The sequence below is a fragment of the Rhinoderma darwinii genome, chromosome 4 (assembly GCF_050947455.1).
Source record: "Rhinoderma darwinii isolate aRhiDar2 chromosome 4, aRhiDar2.hap1, whole genome shotgun sequence".
In the NCBI taxonomy this organism is placed as follows: Eukaryota; Metazoa; Chordata; class Amphibia; order Anura; family Rhinodermatidae; genus Rhinoderma; species Rhinoderma darwinii.
This window is the reverse complement of record NC_134690.1, coordinates 378,476,178-378,498,570: the sequence shown is the minus strand read 5'-3', so window position 1 is coordinate 378,498,570 and position 22,393 is coordinate 378,476,178. Positions and strand designations below refer to the sequence as shown.

Genomic DNA, 22,393 nt, shown 5'->3' with positions numbered 1-22,393 from the left:
AAACCCATCAAATGCTTCAACCTCTCCATTGACTTATACAGCGAGAAACTAAGGGCAGCATCTATTTATGTATTCATTCTTTACAGCTGCCGTGTTGTAAAGTAAGGTTATTCCTGCACTGCTTTTGCATGGCCTGATTCTGAAAACATTTAATTAGACAATTACTATTTAAAGAGACTCTGTCACCACATTATAAGTGCCCTATCTCCTACATAAGGAGATGGGCGCTGTAATGTAGGTGACAGTAATGCGTTTTATTTAAAAAAACGATCTATTTTCACAACGTTAGGAGCGATTTTTGGTTTATGCTAATGAGTTTCTTAATGCCCAAGTGGGCGTATTTTTACTTTCGACCAAGTGGGCGTTGTACAGAGGAGTGTATGACGCTGACCAATCGGCATCATGCACTCCTCTCCATTCATTTAGACAACAGAATCTCGTGTCCTGATAATGAATACACATGACCATCCAGCCTGGACGTCATGTGTATTCAGAATCCTGACACTTCTGAATCTTTTCTGTGAGATTCCAGCAACGGAAACGAAATCTCGTTTAATTCCGTAATCTCGCGAGATTTCGTAGCCGTTGCTGGAATCTCACAGAAAAGATTCAGAAGTGTCAGGATTCTGAGTACACATGACGTCCAGGCTGGATGGTCATGTGTATTCTTTATCAGGACACTGGATTAACGTTAATCAAGCAGAATCGCTGTGTATGTGGCTGCAGATCATGTTCTAGTAAGAACGCGATTCTGTTGTCTAAATGAATGGAGAGGAGTGCATGATGCCGATTGGTCAGCGTCATACACTCCTCTGTACAACGCCCACTTGGTCGAAAGTAAAAATACACCCACTTGGGCATTAAGACACTCATTAGCATAAACCAAAAACGCTCCTAACGTTGTGAAAATAGATCGGTTTTTTTTACATAAAAAGCATTACTGTCACCTACATTATAGCGCCCATCTCCTTATGTAGGAGATAGGGCACTTATAATGTGGTGACAGAGCCTCTTTAAGGAATTCATTAATATATTGTTTACATCAGTTCTGGACTAAATCGGGTTGTTATGGTGACTAGAAAAACCCGAAATACTCAGCCTAGCGACTGGGTTTTCTTCTCAGCTCCACACTGCTGTGACTACTGGAGTGGAGAGTGAGGACACTGCTGTGATTATTGGAGGGGGGACAATGGTGATTTGACTGCTGGAGGTGGGAACACTGATGTGACTACTGGAGGTGATGGGGGGGACAAAGCTGTGACTACTGGAGGTGATGGGGGGGACAAAGTTGTGACTACTGGAGGTGATGGGGGGGACAAAGCTGTGACTACTGGAGTTGATGGGGGGACAAAGCTGTGACTACTGGAGGTGATGGGGGGGACAAAGCTGTGACTACTGGAGGTGATGGTGGGACAAAGCTGTGACTACTGGAGGTGATGGTGGGACAAAGCTGTGACTACTGGAGGTGATGGTGGGACAAAGCTGTGACTACTGGAGGTGATGGGGGGACAAAGCTGTGACTACTGGAGGTGATGCGGAATACACTGCTGTGACTACTGAAGGGGAGAGGAGGGCACTGCTGTGACTATTGGAGGGGGGATAATGCTGCCTTGACTACTGGAGAAGGAGGACCCCTCTGTGACTACTAAAGGGGAGAGGGAGGACCCCTCTGTGACTACTAAAGGGGAGAGGGAGGACCCCTCTATGACTACTAAAGGGGAGAGCGAGGACGCTTCTGTGACTACTAAAGGGGAGAGGGAGGACCCTTTTGTGACTGCTGGAGGGGAGAGGGAGGACCCTTTTGTGACTGCTGGAGGGGAGAGGGAGGACCCTTCTGTGACTGCTGGAGGGGAGAGGGAGGACCCTTCTGTGACTGCTGGAGGGGAGAGGGAGGACCCTTCTGGGACTGCTGGAGGGGAGAGGGAGGACCCTTCTGGGACTGCTGGAGGGGAGAGGGAGGACCCTTCTGGGACTGCTGGAGGGGAGAGGGAGGACCCTTCTGGGACTGCTGGAGGGGAGAGGGAGGACCCTTCTGGGACTGCTGGAGGGGAGAGGGAGGACCCTTCTGGGACTGCTGGAGGGGAGAGGGAGGACCCTTCTGGGACTGCTGGAGGGGAGAGGGAGGACCCTTCTGGGACTGCTGGAGGGGAGGGGGAGGACCCTTCTGGGACTGCTGGAGGGGAGAGGGAGGACCCTTCTGTGACTGCTGGAGGGGAGAGGAGGGCACTGCTGTGACTATTGGAGGGGGGATAATGCTGCCTTGACTACTGGAGAAGGAGGACCCTTCTGTGACTACTAAAGGGGAGAGGGAGGACCCCTCTGTGACTACTAAAGGGGAGAGGGAGGACCCCTCTATGACTACTAAAGGGGAGAGGGAGGACCCCTCTGTGACTACTAAAGGGGAGAGGGAGGGCACTTCTGTGACTTCTGGAGGGGAGAGGGAGGGCACCTCTGTGACTGCTGGAGGGGAGAGGGAGGGCACCTCTGTGACTGCTGGAGGGGAGAGGGAGGGCACCTCTGTGACTGCTGGAGGGGAGAGGGAGGGCACCTCTGTGACTGCTGGAGGGGAGAGGGAGGGCACCTCTGTGACTGCTGGAGGGGAGAGGGAGGGCACCTCTGTGACTGCTGGAGGGGAGAGGGAGGGCACCTCTGTGACTGCTGGAGGGGAGAGGGAGGGCACTTCTGTGACTGCTGGAGGGGAGAGGGAGGGCACTTCTGTGACTGCTGGAGGGGAGAGGGAGGGCACTTCTGTGACTGCTGGAGGGGAGAGGGAGGGCACTTCTGTGACTGCTGGAGGGGAGAGGGAGGGCACTACTGTGACTGCTGGAGGGGAGAGGGAGGGCACTTCTGTGACTGCTGGAGGGGAGAGGGAGGGCACTTCTGTGACTGCTGGAGCGGAGAGGGAGGGCACTTCTGTGACTGCTGGAGCGGAGAGGGAGGGCACTTCTGTGACTGCTGGAGGGGAGAGGGAGGGCACTTCTGTGACTGCTGGAGCGGAGAGGGAGGGCACTTCTGTGACTGCTGGAGGGGAGAGGGAGGGCACTTCTGTGACTGCTGGAGCGGAGAGGGAGGGCACTTCTGTGACTGCTGGAGCGGAGAGGGAGGGCACTTCTGTGACTGCTGGAGGGGAGAGGGAGGACACTTCTGTGACTGCTGGAGGGGAGAGGGAGGACCCTTCTGTGACTGCTGGAGGGGAGAGGAGGGCACTGCTGTGACTATTGGAGGGGGGATAATGCTGCCTTGACTACTGGAGAAGGAGGACCCTTCTGTGACTACTAAAGGGGAGAGGGAGGACCCCTCTGTGACTACTAAAGGGGAGAGGGAGGACCCCTCTATGACTACTAAAGGGGAGAGCGAGGACGCTTCTGTGACTACTAAAGGGGAGAGGGAGGACCCTTTTGTGACTGCTGGAGGGGAGAGGGAGGACCCTTTTGTGACTGCTGGAGGGGAGAGGGAGGACCCTTTTGTGACTGCTGGAGGGGAGAGGGAGGACCCTTTTGGGACTGCTGGAGGGGAGAGGGAGGACCCTTTTGGGACTGCTGGAGGGGAGAGGGAGGACCCTTTTGGGACTGCTGGAGGGGAGAGGGAGGACCCTTTTGGGACTGCTGGAGGGGAGAGGGAGGACCCTTTTGGGACTGCTGGAGGGGAGAGGGAGGACCCTTCTGGGACTGCTGGAGGGGAGAGGGAGGACCCTTCTGGGACTGCTGGAGGGGAGAGGGAGGACCCTTCTGGGACTGCTGGAGGGGAGAGGGAGGACCCTTCTGGGACTGCTGGAGGGGAGAGGGAGGACCCTTCTGGGACTGCTGGAGGGGAGAGGGAGGACCCTTCTGGGACTGCTGGAGGGGAGAGGGAGGACCCTTCTGGGACTGCTGGAGGGGAGAGGGAGGACCCTTCTGGGACTGCTGGAGGGGAGAGGGAGGACCCTTCTGGGACTGCTGGAGGGGAGAGGGAGGACCCTTCTGGGACTGCTGGAGGGGAGAGGGAGGACCCTTCTGGGACTGCTGGAGGGGAGAGGGAGGACCCTTCTGGGACTGCTGGAGGGGAGAGGGAGGACCCTTCTGGGACTGCTGGAGGGGAGAGGGAGGACCCTTCTGGGACTGCTGGAGGGGAGAGGGAGGACCCTTCTGGGACTGCTGGAGGGGAGAGGGAGGACCCTTCTGGGACTGCTGGAGGGGAGAGGGAGGACCCTTCTGGGACTGCTGGAGGGGAGAGGGAGGACCCTTCTGGGACTGCTGGAGGGGAGAGGGAGGACCCTTCTGGGACTGCTGGAGGGGAGAGGGAGGACCCTTCTGGGACTGCTGGAGGGGAGAGGGAGGACCCTTCTGTGACTGCTGGAGGGGAGAGGGAGGACCCTTCTGTGACTGCTGGAGGGGAGAGGGAGGACCCTTCTGTGACTGCTGGAGGGGAGAGGGAGGGCACTTCTGTGACTGCTGGAGGGGAGAGGGAGGGCACCTCTGTGACTGCTGGAGGGGAGAGGGAGGGCACCTCTGTGACTGCTGGAGGGGAGAGGGAGGGCACCTCTGTGACTGCTGGAGGGGAGAGGGAGGGCACCTCTGTGACTGCTGGAGGGGAGAGGGAGGGCACCTCTGTGACTGCTGGAGGGGAGAGGGAGGGCACCTCTGTGACTGCTGGAGGGGAGAGGGAGGGCACTTCTGTGACTGCTGGAGGGGAGAGGGAGGGCACTTCTGTGACTGCTGGAGGGGAGAGGGAGGGCACTTCTGTGACTGCTGGAGGGGAGAGGGAGGGCACTTCTGTGACTGCTGGAGGGGAGAGGGAGGGCACTACTGTGACTGCTGGAGGGGAGAGGGAGGGCACTTCTGTGACTGCTGGAGGGGAGAGGGAGGGCACTACTGTGACTGCTGGAGCGGAGAGGGAGGGCACTTCTGTGACTGCTGGAGCGGAGAGGGAGGGCACTTCTGTGACTGCTGGAGGGGAGAGGGAGGACACTTCTGTGACTGCTGGAGGGGAGAGGGAGGAAATGTCTGTGTTTAGTAGAGGGTTTAGATGGAGGACACGAATGGGGTAATCGAGGGGAAACTGCTGTGCAAAATCTCATGGAACATTTAAGGTAAGCGTGCTTTTGAACATAACCTATCTGGGACTTAACAGTACAATATTGCTAGACTTTGGTAACATTTGTTCCCAGCCTGACTTGCAGCCCATGTGACAGGCAATTGTTGTTATTCTCAAAATTTTGCACAAAGAGAAGCATCCATGCTGAGCAGGGGACTAAGGTCAGTTAGCAAATCTGCACGTTAACTAATTATTGTAATGAGCAAAACTGTGAATATTTAACTATAAAACATCCATCTACCCTCCTGTCAGGAAATATAAATTCTTCATTTAAAAAAGTCTATCATAGAGGTTATCCCTGTTCGGGCATGTGACGGACTTAGCAGGACCATGTGATAAGCTATGTTCACACTGTAGTTTGGATCCTCCTCTGCATTTCTGTCAGATTTAATTGTAAAAATAGGGATAGGTGCATCACTATTTTTCCAAACAAATCTGAGAGACACCATATTGGACCCCATTAGGCACTGCTGGCATCCATCATACGACTGATCCGGCAGTGCGTGGTAGTTTTCGGCAGTAATGGAAACCACAACGCAGTTGTGAACATAGCCTTACACAGTCGCTTAACCCCCTGATCATGGAGGGACAATGTATGAATGTATCACTTCTTCTCTCTGGATGTTACATCACTATGGACACATTGTCACTGAGGCCTAGTGTATCTAACAGCCGTCATGATTTTTAGGGCAAGTATATTAGAATAGATTTTATTTGTATTTTTTATTTGACATGAACTTTAAGTCATATATTCTTGTAAAACTCTGTTCGCACTATGGCCATAGCTTCTATTTGTGATGGGTCCGTCGTACGACAGATCCAAACGGTCACCAAAATGCTCCGTTGACTTATAACGTGCTCTATTCAGTTATTCCACCCTCCAAAAAAAAAGTACATTGAGGTATACCAGCCCTACGGAGGCCAAAACGACACTCTTTTTTGTCCTCTGTCGGGCTAATGGACACCTAATGGAGACGTTTAGTGTGTACGTTATGAGTCTTCCCAACGTGCACGCTAAAAATGGGGCTAAAACGCAATATGAATCCTGCCTTAATCTGTGGCAACCTTTGTTTTTCACGATGTGGGGGCCGTGGGATGGGGCCGCAAAACTCAGAGCAGGTCCTACTCCTGTCCGTGTTTGTGGCTCGGTCTCGCCTTTTCAAGTCTATGATCCGGCTGTTCGTATGCCTTCTGTGCTTTGCGGATCGGTTGTTTACGGGCCGCAAAATACAAACGCTTTTGCATTGCAAAGGGTAAAATACGCAATGAAAATGACAAATCTGCAATGTGTGAACAGTGACAATAGAAGTCAATGTAAGTACGGAAGCGTTTTTCACTCAAATCGAGCAAAAATCTCACCGTCCGGCTGGAGGAGTGGGAACCTCGTGAACTGAACATTGCACTGTGGAGCCCGAGCTTCATACATAGCTGCACTGGGAAGTTCACGTCTGCATACATGATCCAATTGTTGTTCTTAATTTTAAACTTTTATTTTTTTTTCCAGTTAAGGGCCCAGAATCAGGTCTTGAAGAAGGCGGTTGTAGATGAACAAGCTAATTCTGCAGCTTTAAAGGTATCAATTCATTATTAATCGTATGTAAATATATAACGTGGCTAAAACCAATGGTGACTGAGTAACGCTGGCGGTCACTTCTTCCAGGAGCAGATGAAGATGAAAGAGCAGTCCCTGAGGAAGCAGCAGCAGGAGATGGACAGCCTGACCTTCAGGAACCAGCAGCTAGCCAAGAGGGTGGAACTCCTACAAGAAGAGCTGTCCGCGATGGAAGCCAAAGGCAAGAAGGCCAAGGTGCTGAGGCATTATCTTCTCTCCTGTATTCCTGATTCTTATTACTGTCTGAAAGAAGACAAAATAACAAAACGGCGCACGTGGTCCATCACCCCAAGGATATCTGGAGATCGGATTAAGGGTTCTTGAGTTGTGCCCACCTGATAACGTTGTTCTGGGAACAGAATGGCCTGAAGCACATATCGGTGTGGGGAGGACTACCAGGGTTTCATTGTAGGAATGAAGTAGATACAAATGGAAAAGGCAATCCCTCTTTGGTGCTGTCCCCCCTGGTTGTTTGTTTGTTGCGATCTTACCGATCTTGTGATATCACCAATTTTAACGATCGAGGTAAGATCGCAACAAACTTCCAAGGGGGACAGTGCCAAAGAGGGATTGCCTTTTCACTTTGCATCTTAATACTGTCATATGCGCGTTGCCTGTCAAAATACAGAAATGTTTATATTCTAAGTAAGGATTCACGATGCATAGAAACTTCGATACTGTGCATCCCCAAACGGTTCGATACCGTTATTTCATGTATTTCGATACCAAGCTGTGCGGCCACACAGCTAAGTATAATAACACATGAATGTATGAGAGCGGGGCTGCAGTTGTGTGATACAGTCATTGCCCTGCTGCTGAGTCCTGACATGTGCGCGGGGTCAGGATGATGTGATGTGGCCAGTGCTGCACTAATGAGTGCCGGCACTGAAGACAGAACATGGCGGGCGCACTACAAAACACCCCTATGTTCTGTCTTCAGTGCCTGCGCTCACCTCCTGCTGACCGCGTGGGCACTAATGTCAGGAGCGGGGCAATGGCGGTATTACACAGCCCCAGTCCCGCTCTATAGCGGCGGAGATCAGAGAAACCTCTCATCTCCGCCGCCGTTCTCCTGAATGCTGCAGAAACCACGTCGGGATTAGCAGCAAAAAACGGCCAAAATCACCTCCCATTGATTTCAATGGGAGCCGGAGGCTTTTTTTCCGTAGCGGTTTTTAGCCGCTCGCGGTAAAAAAAAAAAAGCAGCATGCTCTTTTTTGCTGCGGTTGCGCCTCTGACCTCCCATTGAAATCAATAGGAAGGCAGAGAAAGTGTTCTTCACTGCATTCTTTGCCTGCAGCGCTCAATGGCCGCGGGCGTAAAACACAGTGAAAATTGCGGCAAGACTTTGCAGGCCGGTCAAATTCTGCCTGAAAAGTCCTGAAGGAATTTTGAGGCAGATTTTTCTGCCTGCAAAAAACACTCTGTGTAAACAGGGCCATACAGCGCACGTGGTGGGGTTGACCATGATGTTCTGGCACCCGCCATATTTCCACCAGTTGAGTGAGCCTGACCCACCTGTACTAAGTTATGAGCATAGTCTGACTGTATCCGCACTGCTTGGAGAGGAGGAAAAAAAGGAAAAATTTAAAGGAGCGGCACAAAGCGAGTTCTAAAAAAAAGATGCTCCAAAATTCTTATTTTTTAGGGAATTAAAGTATGCCTATTATGTAGGGTATATTTGCTGCAGGTTTTGCATTGCAAAGGGTGAAATCCTCGTGTAACACATGTCAATCCTGCCATAAATTTGCAGCAAATTCCGTGAAGGATTTTTTTTTCTGCTTTGCCTGAACTCTCCTTTGATCTGATCTGTTGTCTTTTTTATTATGTGATGTCGGGTTGCGCCCGATTTATCTGTAATGTAGAAAATGCAATGGACTGAGAAGTAACGATATAAACACTGATATTCATAATGGGATTGTATACCATCAAAGGGACTGTGAGAAAACCTTTTCCAGCGGCTTTTTATGGAAAAGATCCTCTTCCTTTCTCATGACTTGATGTCAAAATGTAACTAAACTTTCACCCAAAAAAAAAATTAAACTGCTATCATGTCCCTCTATGTGAATCCATTACTCCTAGCAATTTGTATTCACATCAAAGTACCTTTTTTGCAGCTTTTTTTCTTGTGAAACAGTCCACATCTATTTTCTCGCACTTCCGGATTTTGGCTAGGGGCGAATATCTTAGCGTGTGTGATGTTTGCCAGTATTGTATGCAATATTCAATCTGCCCATAGGAAGGTCTCTCAGCCTCTATGTACTATATACAGTTCTCTATAGAGTAGCAGGGAAGAGAATGTGATGAGCTCTGCTGCTGTCCGGACTGTAGTGTGACAGGCGCTTCAATAGGAGAAGCAGCGCAGGTCTGGCGGCGGCTCCCTGTCCCCTCTTCTCCTTCTATACACTGCTGTAACCAGCAGTAGTGGAGCGCAGGGAAGAGAATGTGATGAGTTCTGCTGCAGTCCGGTCTTTAGTGTGTGACAGGCACTTCACTAGGAGAAGCAGCGCAGGTCTAGCGGCGGCTCCCTGTACCCTCGGTAGACCTGCGCTTCTTCTCCTAGTCAATCGCCTGTTACACTATAGACCAGACAGCAGCCGAGCTCATCACATTCTCTTCCCTGCGCTCTGCTTCTGTCTGCTACTCTATAGAGAACTGTATAGTACATAGGGGCAGAGAGACCTTCCTGACGTCACGATGAGGGTGTGCACATCTGACAGAAGGATGGGCCCTCCGCCCACCCGTACGCACAGGCAGCAGAGTCCGTACACCGAGTACATTCAAACGGTGTACGGATTTCTGCAAGCAACAGGAAAAATGCAAGAAATAAAATGTGGTAGAAAAGTGTCCGAGTGGCCCAAATTCATTAATAAAGTATATGACAAAATCTATTTATATTACACAATTCTACAAAATAAAAGTTGATCGATGTTTAGTTGCGCTTTAAGCGTTTTACATTATTTACGGTTATATCTTTTTGCCACCTAGAAACACGTAGAGTCGTCTCAAATGAGCCAGGAACAAAAAAATGTCTTTGATGAAGATCTTCAGAAAAAGATCGAGGAGAACGAGAGGCTGCACATACAGGTCGGAAACAAGTCTTACTTTTTGCAACTTTCACTTGCGACTCATTTAAAGGAATTTTGCCAACTCTGCAAGTAATAGCATTAAACTAGACTATATATACTTGTTACACCCACTGAACAGTCCCCTGATCGGTGGGTTATCTGCTCAGCAAGGCACCTGAACGCTTTGATAGGAGGATCAGGAGATCATAGCGGAATCAAATCATGATGATATTTGCCCATAAGAATTGCTGCTACAATGTTACTTTCTCGCTGAGAACGGACAATTGTCTACGTATAATTTTCCATTGACATTTCTAAATAGTATTTTATATAAACATCACATTCTCATGTTAGAACCTGACGATTATACAGAGATGTCCTAAATCACTTTTTTTTTTTCTTTCTCTTTTGAAAAAAAAAAAAAAGAAAAAAAGAGGTTCCTCAGCAGTGGAGGGTTGTTATTATACGTAATTGTAAGTTCTAATATTACAAGTCATCTCGGTGTTCTGTGATATGTATAAATGCGCGCAGCCTCATGCAGAGACGCAGATTGAAGCTTCTGGGCCCTAATGCTAAATGTTTATCAGGACCCCCAGCAACCATATGTCATCAATAATACCGTGTGTCTTATATGACAGAGGGACCAGGGCATGAGAGTCCGGGTGTGACTGCTTACCCCTGCACCCCATAGAACTACTCCCCTGGCATCATGCTTTTATATGGTCATGGAACTCCCAGTGACTTAGTAAGCCTGGCCCTGAGGTAAATATGCCCTGAGGTAAATATGCCCTGAGGTAAATATGCCCTGAGGTAAATATGCTATTCTAGTTTGCGACATTCTCAAAGGGTAACTAAACTTTTACAAAACTTTGACATGTCACAGTGGGGGTCTGTGCACTGAGAACCCCCACCTATCACTAAAACGAAATGGCAGAAGTGCGCAGGTGAGAGCTGCGTTGCTTCGTTTCTGATCGGCTTTCCTTGCAAAGCCTAGCGAGCTGTGTACGGGCTCATAGACTTTCTATTGAGCCCGTACGCCGCTCCGATGAAAGCCGATCAGAAACTAAGAAGCACGGCGCTCACCTGAACACTTCTGCCACTTTGTTTTAGCGATGGGTGGGGGTCTCAGTGCTCGGGCATGACACTGACATTTCAACAGTTTTTTTAGTTACTTTTTAAGAACCTATATTGATGGATTTCTGCTTATTTTCAGTTCTTTGAGGCCAGTGAGAAGCACAGGCAGATAGAGAATGAGTTGAGAAGTCGGCTACAAGTCCTGGAGACGGGCGCTGCCCAGCACCAAGCTGTTGTGGAAGGCCTTAAGCAGAAATACATGGAGACTATTGAAAAGTTACAGAGTGACAAGGCAAAGTTAGAGGTAAGAAGATGATGATGATGATGATTTTGTTTGAGGGAAGCTCTGCCGTTAATCGTGACTCCACTTCCTTCCTTCGGTTAATGTTTGTGGCAGAAGAATGTGGCTGACAATGCAGTGGAGGGGAGAGATGATAACCCCACACTGAGTACTATATGGCCCGGTGTTAATGTCTATAGGTGGTGAACATTATATTTCCTTTTCTGTGAGAAAAGGGAAAGATCAAGTTTCTCAAGCAGTGATTTTCCTCCATGTAAAAAAGTCCTTGTCCTTAATTCATGCTTCTATTTTTCTGCCATTTCAGTTATGACCCTCATTAGAGAATAATACATAGAAATATATTGATAGTGACAAGAATGTTTATTTCTTATTTTTCTTTGCGGTCAAACTTTTACACTTTTGAAAATATAATGTGTGCAAATGATGTTTTATAGTGCTGATCGCTCTATGTTTAGTTGTGTGTGTGTGTGTGTGTGTGTGTGTGTGTGTGTATATATATATATATATATATATAATTAGTCCTTCTCAATGAATTAGAATATCATCAAAAAGTTAATTTATTTCAGTAATTCAATTCAAAAAGTGAAACTCCTATATTATATAGACGCATTACACACAGGGGGATCTATTTCCAGCATTTTTTTCTTTCAATGTTGATGATTATGGCTAACAGTTAATGAAAACCCAAAATTTAGTCTCTCAGAAAATGCGAATATTGGGTAAAAGTTGCAGATTGTAGACTCGTGGTGTGACCCTCTTATCCGCTACTCAACACAAAACACCTGCAAAGTTTTCCCAAGCCTTTACAAGGACTGGTCTGTTGCTGAAATTTTGCATTTCATTTGGAAATCTCGTTCCCAGAGTCTGAAGGAGGAGTGGAGAGGCATCAATCCAAGTTTCTTGCGGTCCAGTGTGAAGTTTCCACAGTCAGTGATGGTTTGGGGGGACGTGTCATCTGCTGGTGTTGGTCCACTGTGTTATATCAAGTCCAGAGTCAGCGCAGCGTCTAGCAGGACATTTCCCAGCACTTCATGCTTCCCTCTGCTGACAAGCTTTATGGAGATGCTGATTTCATTTTCCAGCAGGACTTGGCACCTGCACACACTGGCAAAAGTACCAATACCTGGTGTAATAACCACAGTATCACTGCGCTTGATTGGCCAGCAAACTCGCCCGACCTAAACCCCATAGAGAATCTATAGAGTATTGTCAAGAGGAAGATGAGACACCGGACCCAACAATGCAGACGAGCTGAAGGCTGCTATCAAAGCAACCTGGCGTCCATAACACCTCAGCAGTGCCACAGGCTGATCACCTCCATGCCACGCCGCATTGATAACACCTCAGCAGTGCCACAGGCTGATCGCCTCCATGCCACGCCGCATTGATAACACCTCAGCAGTGCCACAGGCTGATCGCCTCCATGCCACGCCGCATTGATAACACCTCAGCAGTGCCACAGGCTGATCACCTCCATGCCACGCCGCATTGATAACACCTCAGCAGTGCCACAGGCTGATCGCCTCCATGCCACGCCACATTGATGCCGTAATTCATGCAAAAGGAGCCTCGACCAAGTATTGAGTGCAGATACTGGACATACTTTTCAGTACGGTATTAAAAATCATTTTTGAAATTGGGCTTATATAATAATCTAATTTTCTGAGCCACAAAATTTTGGGTTTTCATTAACTGTTACCATAATCATCAACATTAAAAGAAAAAAATGCTGTAAATAGATCTCTCCGTGTGTAATGAATCTATATAATATATGAGTAACTTTTTAAATTAAATTACTGAAATAAATTAACTTTTTGATATTCTAATTCATTGCGCAGGACTAGTGTGTGTGTGTGTGTATGTATGTGTGTATATATATATATATATGTATATATGTATATATGTGAGATGTCTTGCCTAACCATGTCTTTATGGACCTTGCTTTGTTAAGTGGGGCACAATCATGCTGGATAACAACGGATCCTTCCCCCAAACTGTTCCTACAACGTCTGAAGCGTATAATTGTCCAAAATGTCTTGCTATACTGAACTATTAAGATTTCCCTTTACTGTACCTAAGGGTTCTAGGCCGACCCCTGAAAAGCAACCCCCTAGCATCCCTCCCCCACCAAACGTTACAGCTGGCACAATGCGGTCAGGCAGGTAACTTCTCCTGGCATTCACCAAACTCAGACTCGTCCTTCAGACCGCCAGATAGAGAAGCGTGATTCATCACTCCACAGAACACGTTTCCACTTCTCCGGAATCCAGTGGCGGCGGCTTTACACCCCTCCATCCGACGCTTGGCATTGTGCTTGGTGATGTAAGGCTGGCATGCAGCTGCTCGGCCCACATGCCATGAAGCTCTCGGGGCACAGTTTATGTGCGGATGTTAATACCAGAGGAGGTTTTAAACTCTTGAGTTGTTGAGTCAGCAGAGCGGTGGTGACTTTTATGTACCTCCGCATTCAGTGACCCCGCTCTGTAACTTTGTGGTCACCACTTCGTGGCTGTGGCTCCTAAACGCTTTCACTTAACAATAATATCACTCACAGTTGAGATAAAGCGAACCTTTGCATGCACAGTTGTCTTTTTTTTTTTATCGTATGCCGTATTCCAACCTTTTTTTAAATCTAGTATGTTCCTTTCCTGTACCATCATTATCAATGATTCGTTTTTTTATTTCAAGCCCTAAAGCATAGTTGATGGTACCAGCCAGTACTTGGCCTGCAGATTCTTCTATCCTCAACATCTCTATTTGCTGAAATAGTAAAGTGCCATAAAAACTCTGATAGAGAATTTTTATTGCTTTACCTTACAGTAATATAGGGAATAACATTATTTAATAGTTTCTCTTGTAGTGGATTTAGATGAACTACTTGCTATCCGCTACAATTGTATTTATTTGCGGATGTCACACAGTTTTGGAATTTTGCACACATGCCTTGTTCACGTTCATCATTTATCTTTCTATGGGGATGATCTGTAAAGTAAATAATGGCCGTGCACTTTCATCTAATTTTGATGTTACTTCACTTAGGTAAAAGCTCAGGGCCTGGAGAAGGAGGCGAAGGAATGCCGACTACGGTCAGAAGACTGGTAAGTATTGACGCAATGTAGAACAGAAATGATCTGTAATGTCTGTGTTTTAATAAGCAATGCTGCAAAGAGCCGCTCAAGTTCTGTATTCGGAGTGCTGTAAACGGTGAAGGAGCGCCGTGACGATCGTAGGGATTTCCAAAGGTCGGACCCCACTGATTGACGACCTATTCTAGGGATAGGCCATCAATGTTAAGGTCCTGGAGGATCCTCTAAAGGGAATAATCCCAAAGCTAGAAAAGGAGTGGAAAGAAGTGCTGCACATTCATCTGATTCCATCTGACTATGGGGGTATCTTGTTTAGAGGGACATATGTGAGTTTCCGATGCCGTCATTTACCAGATCCGCCAGTTCAGTAGTGTGGTTTTACAAGCATAAGAACTTATGTTAGCAGGCAGGAGTAGGTAACCACCGGTGAGCATAACCCCAGGAATCCTTGTCTGGAGTTATTATGTGGCTTTATATCATGTAGAAGAATGTACAGCTATTTGTGGTGCATCAGGAATATTGTGTCTCTAGGGGGTGACCCATAGCTTGGACCTTAATGGGGTTAAGGCAAACCGATCTATCTTCCCTACATTTGTGGACGACACACTCTAGAGGGCGTTATTTTTAAGAGTCTCTATTGAATGTGGATATTGGCTTGTTTAGAGGGACAGTTCTGGTCACAATCGCTGGCCTGAGAGACAAATCTATTTTTGAACCTCACAAAGGACATGTTTGCAAATTTCATACACCGCTGAACGAGTCCGGAAATGCAAGGTCTGAAAGCAAGTGAATTCGATGTCTATGTGTTCTGAAATATGTTTCTTTACTCGTCGTGTGAAGAGACCAGTGTTTTTCTTTCTCCACAGTGGGATATAGACGGTGACCGGCACCTACCGTTATCCCTTGATTAGGTCTTCTACGATCTTTCCATGTGGCACTGCCAAAAACGGCAGGCATGATCGTATCCTTAAAATTTTTTACTAAACTTTAGGGCGCAAACCACCAGCATTTCGTTATACTGCTGGGGAATAGCATCATAAACATGTCCCCTCGCAATACTGTCCGTTTTAGCATTTTGTCTTAAAAGAAGTTATAATACAATGTGCGCCATATGTAAATTACCGGAGAAGAATCCTGAGATGAGTCCAACGGCATCCTGCACGTGCTCAGGTGAAGCCGAGGCCAGTACACCTGGACTCCTCTCAGGACACTTCTCCGGTAATTTACATACGGCGCACGCTGTATTATAACTTCTTTTTTAGACAAAATGCTAAAACTGACAGTTTTGATAGGGGCACATTTAGGATAATAACGAACGACATGCGGGTGATTTAGTGCCTCAAAATCTAGACACGGCTACCCTCTTAAGGGCAATAAACCTGGGTCTTTGTGGCCCATAGAAATCGGTATGCTTACCAGGATGGTGTATCCCTACTTTGTTAGCCTCCCAAACCTGAGGGAAGGTGCCTTTCAGGGTTTGGTGGACTTGCAATTGAGAAAGGAAGCTATGGTTCTTTTGTCCTAAGGAGGGTATAGTTTCCAAAAATTCCATAGCAAAGATGAAAATGGAGGAAAAAAAAAAATGTATTTTGAAAATTACTCTAGCTGTATCTAGCACTGTCCTTATTCTATTTTTTTTGCCTTGATTTTGGGTTGTGGCACAATAAATGAAGGGTATGTACACTTTTTTTTGTAATTGTTTTAAAGCATCTCTAAAAAAATAAAATAATATATGCAAATAGTCTTTTCAGTAAAAAAAAAAAAAAAAGGTGTTTCCATGGTTACAGACTACAAACAAACCATGTGTGTAGTCTGATTCTGCATTCTGGATCTGTCCTCTTTTCTTGCTATGCTACAGACCGCAGAGGAGGTGCATAGTGAGTTCAGCAACACATGACGGTCAGGTGACACACCGGGATTGTCGGTAACCATGGAGACACAGGTCTGCATCAGAGCTGTATACACCAAACGAGAGGATTTATTTTGTCTTTTTGCAGAGTTAATGCAATTTTTTTTATTTTAGATTCACTGGACCAATACAAAAAATTGCTTGCATCGTGCACGTAACCTTTAAATGACAAGAAAATCTACATCTACTTTCAGAGTAGGAAAAAGAGCAACATAGAGACTCATGACATGTCCTCGCCGTCTTGTTTTGCACGTTCTGAAGCTATATGATCCGATTAATAAAACAAAGGTCTGTGTTTTCCATGTCTGAAATGTATTATTTGTTTCATCAGCCAGAATCAGTTGAAAACTCTTCATTCAGATCTGAGTTGTAGACTGGAGGAGTCTCTGGGTATCATCAATGAAAAAGTTCCGTTCAATGATACAAGTAAGTAGAACTAATATTCGGTGGTGGTGATCGAATGGTTTTCAATGATCTCCAGCTGCTATAAATTCTAGTTTTCTAGTGATGTATAGTGTAAAAAAAAATTATTAGGTAAGCTGTGAATAAAGTGAACATTCGTATTCATGCCGAGCAACTTCCAGTAAGTCTAACCTTGGATTTCTAAACTCTTAATTGCTTGACTATTCTCCTTCATTTCTCAGTGTATCCGTCAATATATGCACGTATAGCCCCATGAATGCAAAAAAGAAAGAGGGAATGGTTTGTGGGTATGGCGGATTGATGTTGGAGTAGCAGGGTGTGTTCACATCTGCGTCCGGGTTCTGTTGATGGATTCCGTCAGACCTTTCCGTCGGGAAACCATAGCTTCCGTTTGCATTACTATTGATTTCAATGCTAATGCTTCCGTTGCGAATGCTTTCCGTTTGTCTCCGTTCTGTAAGGTTTCCTTTGTTTTGCCGGAATGGATGGCATAGTCGACAGCGCTATTGATTCCGTCAAAAAACCTATCAACGGAATCTAACGCTGATGTGAACACACCCTTAGGGTATGTTCACACGGCTTATTTTCGGCCCGTAAACGGCCGAAAAACGCGAGTGGCTTAAAAAAAAAAACGTCTGAAAATGAGGAGCTATTTTCCCTTGAAAACAGCTCCGTATTTTCAGACGTTTTTTAGTAAGCGTGTGAACATACTCGGACTGCTTAAATGCCACGCAGCCCTCCCCTGTCTGTGGGGGACTTGCAGCACATGATTTCTGATAGTACAAGTTTGTGATCGGAATACGAGATCTACAGTGAAGACTGACACATGGGTTGAGCAGTAAGCGCGAGGGAGGAAGCTGGAAGAGTCTTGCTCATTGGAGTTTAAAATCTTAAAGAATGAAGCATAGATAAAAGAGGACAAAGCCACTGCAGTATCTGCTTACACATAGGAGCTTCGTACCACGTAATGTTGCCAAATTATTTTTTCCTTATGACAATAGTCATCTTTATGTGTGCCAAAATATTCCACAGCGCTTTACAATTGGCAAAGTAAGAAGAAAAGTGAAGTGACAATCAAAACAAATAGATTATTCTTGCAGCCATACTGTAGTCTGGAGCTTGTAGTAGACCAGGTTGTCCGCCATACATTTCTGACTGGCCACCACTTGAGTACATGTAGGTATATGTGTAGAAGTGGACACCGTTCACCTGCTGTACAAGAAGCTGCCTCTCCATGTTACACAGCCTTGTTTAAAATCTCTCCCACTCAGGTAGCACTCCAACCTCGTGCAGAAGAAACGCAGGATTTATAAAGGGGTTTTCAAGTGTGTTTGTGCCCATGGTGAAGGTGGTAAAACGCCTCCTTCTCCCCATTATACTGACTGCAAGGAATTTACAGAATTTACATTTAACTCCTAATATTCCTGGTGGTTTGGGATGGTGCAGGGACTAATGGAGGTCGTTTAGGGCAGAATTCTTTTATAGGCATTGGACCACTTTCTGATACAGAGTTCCAGATCCTCTGCTTCCCTTAACACAGCTGTAGCGTTACATAATAATATTCTGTTTGCCTGCAGCCACCACTAGAGGGAGCTCACTGCAGAGGGATTTATAAAGCTCCCATTAATAATAAATCATTACACCGTGAGCTCCCCCTTGTGGCAGCAGAAACAATTTTATCATTTAAAGTGTAGCTAAACGTTTGACAAACTTCTGATATGTCATAGAGACATGTCAGAAGTTTGTATTGGTGGGGGTCCGAGCACTGAGACCCCCGCCAATCGCTAGAACGAAAATAGATATTGGGATGCACTCCTCAATCAATTGGCGTGGTGCTAGTAAGGTAGGGACGAGAATCCCACAATATTGAAAATATATAACCCCAGCACTCACAGAGGTACGCAAAAGATCCAGATGCAAACAAATTTAAGTTTTATTGCAACAAAAGATGGTAAAGTTGAGGTGGAAAGCGACTTGGTAAAGACGTTTCGGCCGAACCTCTGCCTTTGTCACGGTCGCTGTAAGACGATATCACTGGTATGGGTTGTCCGCCGGATATTCCCTGTGTGTCAGCGACCGTGACAAAGGCCGAGGTTCGGCCGAAACGTCTTTACCAAGTCGCTTTCCACCTCAACTTTACCATCTTTTGTTGCAATAAAACTTAAATTTGTTTGCATCTGGATCTTTTGCGTACCTCTGTGAGTGCTGGGGTTATATATTTTCAATCGCTAGAACGAAGCAGCTGAAGCGCTCGTGTGAGCGCGTAGCTGCTTCGTGTCTGTTCGGCTTTTTCCGATGTATCGATGTACGAGCTCATAGACTTTCTATTGAGTCCGGACACAGATACATTTATTTCCGGAAATAGCCGAACAGACACGAAGCGGCTATGCGCTCACACGAGGGCTTCAGCGGTTTCATTCTAGAGATTGGTGGGGGTCTCAGTGCTCGGACCACCACCGATCCAAACTTCTGACATGTCTCTAAGACATGTTAGAAGTTTGTCAAACGTTTAGCTACACTTTAACTCTGCTTCTCATGTACTGCTCAAAAAGATATCTGGATGATATTCGATGTGCCCTTGTAATATGACAAGATAGCACAAGAAGTCTGGGGGGATAGGGAGACTTTATCAAAACACTTTAAGGTGGACCTGTCGGCTCTCCTGACATGTCTGTTATAGTAAATACTTGAATTCCCCATGAGATAACAAACCTGGAGCATATTTTCTTAGAACTCTGTGCTGTGGTGTTCCTCTATTACTCTTCCTGGAAATGTATGGAAAATGTGACAACTGGGCATTACAATTCCTCTTGTCAATAAGGTATCTCACTCCACACTGACAGACTGTGTAGGGTCACATTCATTTCAGTGACTGGCATGTAAACTACATTTCATCCGCAGTGGAAATGTGTCCAGACGCAGCTTCCCATGGTGTCCATGTCTGACTGCCGGGGGCTTCTGAAGGCAGCTGATCGAAAGACTCCATAATAAATAATTGCAGCGGGTAACGCTTTTTAGGCTATGTTCACACTTGCGCCTGAGGCTCTGTTCTGTGCCTACGTGCATGTTACCTGTCTATGACTTGGCGACCCCCTTGATCTATTTACTGATCCTTTGGCTGGGAACTGCTTTTGCAGATGACTCGGGGTTTACTTGTATATGGGTCGGGTTAGAAAGATATTGGGTTCCTGTGGGAGTTGTGCAAGACAAGAATGTATGAGATCTAAGGGAATGTAGGACTCGAGCTAATCAGAACAGATCTCCTGTCTACGATGCACATGTAATGTCATTTATATCCTATCGCTTCTGCCCGGCATTGGACGTAAAGAAGAATTAACAATTTATAACGCAAGTTGCATAAGGTCTATGAGGACCGACAATGTGGTAAAGTTAGAGGATAACAATCCATTAATCCCTCTCTTGGCTGGAAGGCTCCGATTCCTTAAAAAACAAGAAAAAGAAAAGTATTGCTGAATAATTTACGCGCTTGTCTCCCGTTCAGCATTATATAAGTTCGGTATGACTCAGAGATTACATACTGCGTTTTTCCAATCTCATTATATGGTTAACCCCTTAACACCAGGCAGGCAAACGGCAGCACAAGAAGTGGTTACTGTTCCGAGATCGAAGCAACTTTAGCAGATGAAATGGCAAATCAATTATTTAGGCGGCCGCAGAATTGCCATTTCCCTCTGTCTCGAGTCTCCCGTTATTTCTATTTCAAGAAATCTTGTATTAAAATTTAATTTTTCCTGCTCTTGTGTTTATCAAAACAGCAGTAAGTCTGCGGAGGTGACTGTATGTTCATTGTGGATGGGATCTGAGCAGTGTGACACCCATACATAATACAGGGAGACAAGTACAGCCATGTTTGTCTTTGACCTATACAGGGATTGGGTGATCGTCTCGCAGAGAAAGTAAAAAAAAAATCAAAAGTAACATAAACCTACCATAGTCTCTAGTATATGAGCGACTCCGGATAATAGAGGTAGCTTTGTCGCCTTTAGGATGCAATGGATCATCTGTTACTACGCCTCATTGTTCGCTAAGGATAGACTGCGCCTGCAGGTGCTATGTGTCTTTTTAGTCTGTCCATAGAAAAGCATGGAGACGCACGCATATGTCTTGGTGATACCAGGTCGTGTAAAAGTTGCAGTGGGTGTTGTGCCACATTTAAATGACGGAGGGCTCATTCAGACAAGCGTAAAACTCGTCCGTGTGCCGCGCATGGAAATCACGCACAGCACACGGACCCGTTCATTTCAAGGTGGCCGTTCACACATGCAGGAGTTCTCACGCAGCGAGAGTCCGTTGCGTGAAACTCACTGCATCTCCTATAGTGGAGCGTTTTCACGCACCTACACGCCCATTAAAGTCAATGGGTGAAAACGTGATTTGCGCATCAATTCCATTAAAAAGAAAAAAATTATGTGCTTTGCGAGTGCGGGAATAACACATGCCACTCGCAAAGCACAAATGCAATAACGCAACACACATGGACCAGATTTACGTGCGTTTTTTAACGTGAATCTGGGTTCTCTCGCCCCCAATGATTCGATGTTTTTGTTGGGGGAAGCCAAGTCTAGGAATACACGTAAAGCATGGATGAGTGAGGTCTGCCAGAGCAGGAGACGCTATTACAGAGCAGCTCCCCTTTCTGGCACATGGAGGACATCATATGCCCTATTAAGACATACAGAAAGGGGTTGTCATCCTGAGACAACCCCGATTTAAACTTTTTTTATTGGTACAAATATTATAAAATACAGAAATAGAAAACATGACATTATAACGTTACACCTTAACCAGAAAACAGAGATTTTTGATCTGCCCGCTGCAGGGTAAATGTGCGTCTGACCGCGGCTTTCCCCGGAAATTACAGCGGATCGCTGCACTGGCTTCTGTTTATAAAGGGGTTTTCTTCATGAGACGACCCCTTTAAGCCATTCCTCCACTTTAGGTGGATTTTTTTTAATATTAATTTCTTGGCTATTCGTCTCCTTGCTTGAAATGGACATCTAAAAAAGTCAACTTAGCAGAATAATCAAGACCTGCCTCTGTACAATATCCCAAAATACATGTTTACTATACTCAGAGAGAACTTAACCTCTTAACGACCAATGACATAACTGTGCGTCTTTGCCGGGGGGGGGGGGCAGAAGTATAGAGCCCACACCATACGCTGCTCTGTGGCTGTTTAACCACTTAGATGCCGCAGTCCATAGCGATTGTGGCATCTAAGCCGTTAGAGGGGCAGATGGGATGTCAATGGGTTTTCATGGCAGCCGGGGGTCTAGAGCCAGAGGCAGGGTTTAATAGGACACCGTCAACATGACATTACACTGCAATACGGAATTATTGCAGTGTATTGTACAAGCGATCGAATGATTGCATTTTTAAGTCCAATAAGGAGACTAAAATCTTTTCCCATTTTTACTGTAAAATAATGTAAACCATGAAAAAATATACATAATTGGTATCGCCGCATCTGTAAAAGTCAGAACTACTAAAATATCTAACCTTATTTATCCTGTAGATTGAACGCCGTACAAAAATAAAAGCAAAATGACAGGATTGCCAAAAAAAAAAACAAATAATTGAATAAAGAGTGATCAAATTTGTATGTACCCCAAATGGTACCAATAAAAACTACAGCTCTCTCACAAAATAAAGACATTCGGTCTTACAGCTCCTTAGACGGAAAAATATAAAAGTGATCAGTCTTCGAATACGGCTTTCTTATTTTTTTTTTTGTAAAAGATTTTAAAGGAGAAAACAAACGTAAATTTGACCCGCAGAATAAAGTTAATGTGCCGCTTCCACCGCTCGGTGAACGTCGTATAAACC

General features: G+C 46.1%; 1 protein-coding gene across 1 annotated transcript in view; it reads left to right on the top strand.

Moving 5' to 3' along the window:
* The window catches only part of PPP1R21 (protein phosphatase 1 regulatory subunit 21), a 78,478-nt gene that overhangs the window by 4,810 nt on the left and 51,275 nt on the right, over positions 1-22,393 (top strand). Inside the window, exons 2-7 of the mRNA XM_075863194.1 lie at positions 6,578-6,646; positions 6,734-6,880; positions 9,674-9,772; positions 10,967-11,131; positions 14,168-14,226; positions 16,455-16,549. Coding sequence (XP_075719309.1) covers positions 6,578-6,646; positions 6,734-6,880; positions 9,674-9,772; positions 10,967-11,131; positions 14,168-14,226; positions 16,455-16,549 — 634 coding nt within the window. The remainder of the gene's footprint in view (positions 1-6,577; positions 6,647-6,733; positions 6,881-9,673; positions 9,773-10,966; positions 11,132-14,167; positions 14,227-16,454; positions 16,550-22,393) is intronic.